The 6,000-nt window shown below is 42.5% G+C and overlaps 1 protein-coding gene across 11 annotated transcripts in view; it reads left to right on the top strand.

The window, feature by feature from the left end:
• C4BPA (complement component 4 binding protein alpha) overlaps positions 1-3,153 on the top strand; it is a 47,108-nt gene extending 43,955 nt beyond the window's left edge. For all 11 annotated transcript variants that reach the window (XM_027564371.1, XM_027564367.1, XM_027564370.1 and 8 more), the window contains 3 exons: positions 549-719; positions 1,993-2,168; positions 2,687-3,153. In XM_027564371.1, coding sequence (XP_027420172.1) covers positions 549-719; positions 1,993-2,168; positions 2,687-2,890 — 551 coding nt within the window. In that variant the 3' untranslated portion in view covers positions 2,891-3,153. The remainder of the gene's footprint in view (positions 1-548; positions 720-1,992; positions 2,169-2,686) is intronic.
• The last annotated feature ends 2,847 nt before the right edge of the window (positions 3,154-6,000 follow it).

Raw genomic sequence — 6,000 nt, forward strand, 5'->3', positions numbered from 1 at the left:
TTCTCTTTCACACAGGTGCTCAGCACTGTGTCGTGTCCATTGTTCCAACATGCAAGCCATCATTCTTATTCTTTCTATGAGCTCTTTCTGAACTATTTTAGAGGACAGTGAGTATATTCTTGGGAAGATAGATGGACTGGTCTTATTGGGAGAAATGAGTCAGAGATTGCAGATTTATTTTGCATCTTTAGTTTCTCCCAGACATACATCTCTGCATTTAGCACAAAAGCAGTGGAATGTGACACCAGCACAGTGTGACTTTGACTTAATTCCGTCTTCCTGTCAAAATGGCTCCTAAATAGTGTCAAGTTTAGTGAATTTTCAAAAAAATGAAGCCAATCCTAAGTGCTTGTCAGTCCATTGTAACCTTTCTGTGGTTCCCCAGCCTCAGGCCTTCATGAAGGCAGCTCGAGTCCTGCGTTTGGCTGAGTGAATGGATGGGTAGGGAAGACAGAAGGAGGAAGCCTCCTTTGAACCACACAGATACTAGGACGTGTTATATGCATTCTACATGCTGACCTTCTTTTACTTTTATGTCTCACCTCAAGATTGTAAATCCCCTCCTGTCATTGCCCATGGACAACATAAAGTAGTCTCTAAATTCTTTACATTTGATCACCAAGCTGTATATGAATGTGATAAAGGGTACATCCTGGTTGGCGCAAAAGAACTCTCCTGCACATCTTCAGGCTGGTCACCTGCGGTCCCTCAGTGTAAAGGTAACTCTGGCTCCCTCTTCATTTTAAGGGGGCGGGGGTGGGACTATCATCAAAGGATTGAGAGCACAGTTTCTTTCCTGTGAGAGGCAGCAAAAAAACCATTTGATTTGATTTATTGAAAATAATTACTATGGTCTGATGGTATCCAAAGCAAAAAGTACAGAGGGCACACAGAACATTAATTTCCCCTTCTTTTCCAGGTACAAAATTCGGCCTTTGTGAGGCATCTCCATTTGTCAGTTTCTTGTATAATTCCAGAAATAGTCTACAGATGGTACATTCTATCTGCATGTAGCTGTGGCTTGCAGGAAATTTTTCATGAAAAGTTGGTCTAGAATGTAAGCCCTAGTGGACTAATGCCAAGCATTGTGAAATCACAAGTATTTCTATCAGTGCCAGTGCAGGGCACTAGCTGCTCACAGTGTAGCTGTGTGGTGAGGGACTCCTAATTTTCCAGCTGTTATGGGGACATGAGGTCAAAATGAGGTCTGATTATTGCATGCACAGAGGTTTAATATCATTTCATCATCAACAACTTCGGGGATGATTTGCCACCATCGTCTCCTTTGCACACAGGAGAATAATAAGCAAGAGGGAAAAATTTTCCTCTATTGTCTTACAGGAATCAAGATACAAGAGACAGCTGATTTGATAGTTGAAGATTTGGGGTCACATGCCCTTTTTATTGGAGAAGGCAATGGCAACCCACTCCAGTACTCTTGCCTGGAAAATCCCATGGACGGAGGAGCCTGGTGGGCTGAAGTCCATGGGGTCGCTAAGAGTCGGGCACGACTGAGCGACTTCCCTTTCACTTTTCACTTTCATGCATTGGAGAAGGAAATGGCAACCCACTCCAGTGTTCTTGCCTGGAGAATCCCAGGGACGGGGGAGCCTGGTGGGCTGCTGTCTATGGGGTCGCACAGAGTCGGACATGACTGAAGCGACTTAGCAGCAGCAGCCCTTTTTATATTGTTAGGCTATTTAAAATAGTTATATGTCCTTCAGCAAGTCACTTAACCTCTCTGTATGTCACTTAACCTTAGATAAAATAGTGAGACTTAAATAAGACGATCACATAAAGATCTACCCCAAAGTCTGATAAAGTACTATCCCAATGCTCAATAAATATGCTAATGAATATTATTTTTCTTCTCAAGATTAAAAAAAAGGTAAAACAATTAGCAACACTTAAATACAGTTCATTCTTAATACCCTAGGCTTGCATGTTTTTTCTTAGATCTGTGTATTGCTTAAAGTTATGTTTCCATTGCAGCATTGTGTCTGAGGCCAGAGATAGAATATGGAAGGTTATCTGTGGAGAAGGTTAGATATGTTGAACCTGAAATAATTACTATCCAGTGTGAGTCTGGCTATAGTGTGGTTGGTTCTGAAAATATCACTTGCTCAGAGGACAGAACCTGGTACCCGGAGGTGCCCAAGTGTGAGTGGGTAAGTCACACAATTTGAGGTAATTTTTGTTTTATTAAACCCCAAAGCACTGTCCTGCCAGCAAAAGTGGTACCTGACTTGTCAAGATTCATTCATTCAAAGGAACTCTCATTTTCGCTTTGGAGCCTTCTGGTCCGATAGGAGATGCAAAGTTTTCCTGCTCTCACTTGTGATCAGAGAAAACTGAGCCCCTTTGGAGTGGAGGGTCTCAGAGCTGGTAGTAGTGACTCCCAACTTTTCTAGAGGATTTGATATACTCTTTTCCCATTTCTGGATGGTCAGAAGTAGTGTCTGTTCCCACAGAAGCTTTCTGGGAGGCTGTCTCAGAGCAGAGTTATATTCCTCTCAGGAAGATGATGGTGGGAAGCAAGGTGTTTCTGGTTTTCCTGCTCCCCCACCAGTCCTGGGGTGTGTCTTGGTCCTGAATCTGTAACCCTGCCTGTTTCTACATGAACTGTGCCCCCTAACAATCAGGAGAGAAGTCTTTCAAGCATACTCATCATGTGTTTCTCCTTTAGGAGTATCCTGAAGGCTGTGAACAAGTAGTCACAGGAAGGAAACTCTTGCAGTGCCTCTCAAGGCCAGAGGAGGTGAAATTGGCCCTGGAAGTGTACAAGCTGTCCCTGGAGATTGAAATCCTTCAGACAAATAAACTAAAGAAAGAAGCATTTCTCTTAAGAGAGAGGGAGAAAAATGTGACTTGTGACTTTAATCCAGAATAGATCACTTCAGTTAATCACCTTTACCATCTCTTTATGCCATCAATTGTGGTAATAGTTATCTAGAAAGAATAATTTGTTAACATTTAGTTATTTGAGATTGTAGAATTGTTGATCATTTTCTGACTCATTGTTTTTGCTTTTCTGTCTACATTGTACATATTTTTTTTCCACTAAAAATTAACATATCCAACAGTATTTTGTTTTCATGGTCATTAGGGCCTCTGTGAAATGAGGTCTGAGAATAAACCCATGCATAAAGTTTATACATTTATTTTACTGTAGAGACCCTGGACATAGGGACTTGGGTTTACACCAATACATTTTTCTGCATTGCCTTTACTCAACAGTTCTGCATATAGGTCACTTAGGCACTCAGTATTTAGATTAAACATCAACACACCCTGAACGCCTTGTTCACTGTTGCCCATTTGAAGCAGCCATGCCTTTTTCTAAGTGCCATGCACTTGGCCTCTGCCCCAGTAATGCACGGGGCATTGCCTTATGAGAAGGGGATTCTCGTCTGTGTCCATCTCCTGATTCCATCCTCAGCAACAAGCTCTGAAAGTTTGACGAGTGGAAGCCAACATTGCAGCCACCTTTATGCTCCTAAGTCCTTGATCTGGTTTAGTCCTTATTTTCCTTAATAGAAAGAAAAATAGCCTGAGCAATTGTTTCCCATCTGAGGAGAAACCTCATATCAATCACTTTTATGTCTCAGGGTGTTCGGAGACTTTTATCCTTTGCATTAACCACTTCCTCCAATTCTTGCATCCTCTGAAATCTCTCTGTTACTCATATCTTGGCTTTTTTGGCTATTCCATCTGTTTTATACACAGAACTCTATGTGGGAACAGGGGCTTCTTTAATTCCCCTCATCATACTCCAATGAGACAATGTTGTATAACAGACTTTCACTAAAGCTTCAATAAGTTTGAATTCGCTGTAGTTACCTACTTGACACAGAAGGTATCTATTCATGGTCTTAAAAGCCATTTGTCTGATCCTTTTACTCAGAATTTCTTTTGATTGGTATTTGTTTTGGTTTCTCCTGAGACAAGTGAGGAACTACTTTCCTTGGGAGGCACCCCAGAAAGTGCTGTGATTGAGTGGAAGAAGTGTGAAAGGGAGGATTGCCTCAAGAGGCCATTGCTGTGGCAAGCAGAAGCTCAGTCATGCTGATGGCTTTCTGGGAGCAATACTAAGTTGTCTTTCCAAGGAGGAGGATGCAGGGTATTTATTGCCAGTTCTCTCCTTTCATTGGTAAAGACTTGCTCTGGTAGGACTGACACTCAGTCACATCTGACCTGCACTGTGGGCCAGTGCGGGCAGAAATGAGACTTCAGGGCAGAGAGACACGCATAGCCGATGGTTCCATGGGGCTGCTCATGGTAACCTCCAGAGCAGGTATGTGAGCAAAACACAAGTCACGTCTTCTCTAGTTGCTTTTTCTCTGTTGAAGTGCTGTTCCAGTCTATCCATTTTTCTCCCTACTAAAATCTCTTGTGCTTATGCTCAGCCATTTCAGTTGTGTCCAATTCTATGATCCTATGGACTGTAGCCTGCTAGGCTCCTCTGTCCATGGGATTCCCCAGATAAGAGTACTGGAGTGGGTTGCCATTTCCTCCTCCAGGGGATCTTCCTGACTCAGGGATTCAACCTGTGTCTCTTGTGTCTCCTGCATTGGCAGGTGGATTCTTTTACCACTGGGCCACCTGGGGAGCCACTCACACACTGTATAAAACAGTACAATTCATACATTTACTGTAACAAATATTGATTCCTCCTCTTTTGGTTTGGGATATGAGGATGAAGCATGAGCCTCAGTGGTCCTTTAGATACTCTGTGAAGAGGATTTCACCATCATCTTCTATAATTGTCCAAATTTCTAGTGTATTATAACTATCTTCACATTCATCATCTAAAACACAATCTAAGAAAGTAGAATATCCTGTTAAGTATGCACATGAGCTGAGAAAGCTTTAGTTCAGTTCAGTTCAGTCACTCAGTCGTGTCCGACTCTGCGACGCCATGAATCGCAGCACGCCAGGCCTCCCTGTCCATCACCAACTCCCGGAATTCACTCAAACTCACGTCCATCGAGTCGGTGATGTCATCCAGGCATCTCATCCTCTGTCATCCCCTTCTCCTCCTGCCCCCAATCCCTCCCAGCATCAGAGTCTTTTCCAATGAGTCAACTCTTCGCATGAGGTGGCCAAAGTACTGGAGTTTCAGCTTTAGCATCATTCCTTCCAAAGAACACCCAGGGCTGATCTCCCTTAGAATGGACTGATTGAATCTCCTTTCAGTCCAAGGGACTCTCAAGAGTCTTCTCCAACATCACAGTTCAAAAGCATCAATTCTTCTGTGCTCAGCTTTCTTCACAGTCCAACTCTCACATCCATACATGACCACTGGAAAAACCATAGCCTTGACTAGACGGACTTTTGTTGGCAAAGTAATGTCTTTGCTTTTCAGTATGCTATCTAGGTTTGTCATAACTTTTCTTCCAAGGAGTAAGCATCTTTTAATTTCATGGCTGCAGTCACCATCTGCAGTGATTTTGGAGCCCAGAAAAATAAAGTCTGACACTGTTTCCACAGTTTCCCCATCTATTTCCCATGAAGTGATGGGACCAGATGCCATGCTCTTCGTTTTCTGAATGTTGAGCTTTAAGCCAACTTTTTCACTCTCCCCTTTTACTTTCATCAAGAGGCTTTTTAGTTCCTCTTCACTTTCTGCCATAAGGGTGGTGTCATCTGCATATCTGAGGTTACTGATATTTCTCCCAATAATCTTGATTCCAGCTTGTGCTTCTTAGGAAACTTTATTAGAAGAATTTGCAAGAGATTAATTTGTTCAATTTGGTGCTTCCTGAGGGTTTGAGTAAGAGGGAGAACAGGGACTTGGATATTTTATCTAAGAAATTTAAAGTTTAGAGCAGAAAAAGATAATGGAGGAGTAAGATGGGGAGATCACCTGCCTCCCCAGAAACATCAAAAACTCATCAAGATATGAAACAAGTACAAAGCAACCTCTAAATGACAGCTGAAGACCTGAGATCTCCAAAGGGGCAAGCTAAGCTCCCTGGAATGAGGTAGGACTAAAGATAA

Source organism: Bos indicus x Bos taurus, chromosome 16, assembly GCF_003369695.1.
Source record: "Bos indicus x Bos taurus breed Angus x Brahman F1 hybrid chromosome 16, Bos_hybrid_MaternalHap_v2.0, whole genome shotgun sequence".
Taxonomy (NCBI): domain Eukaryota; kingdom Metazoa; phylum Chordata; class Mammalia; order Artiodactyla; family Bovidae; genus Bos; species Bos indicus x Bos taurus.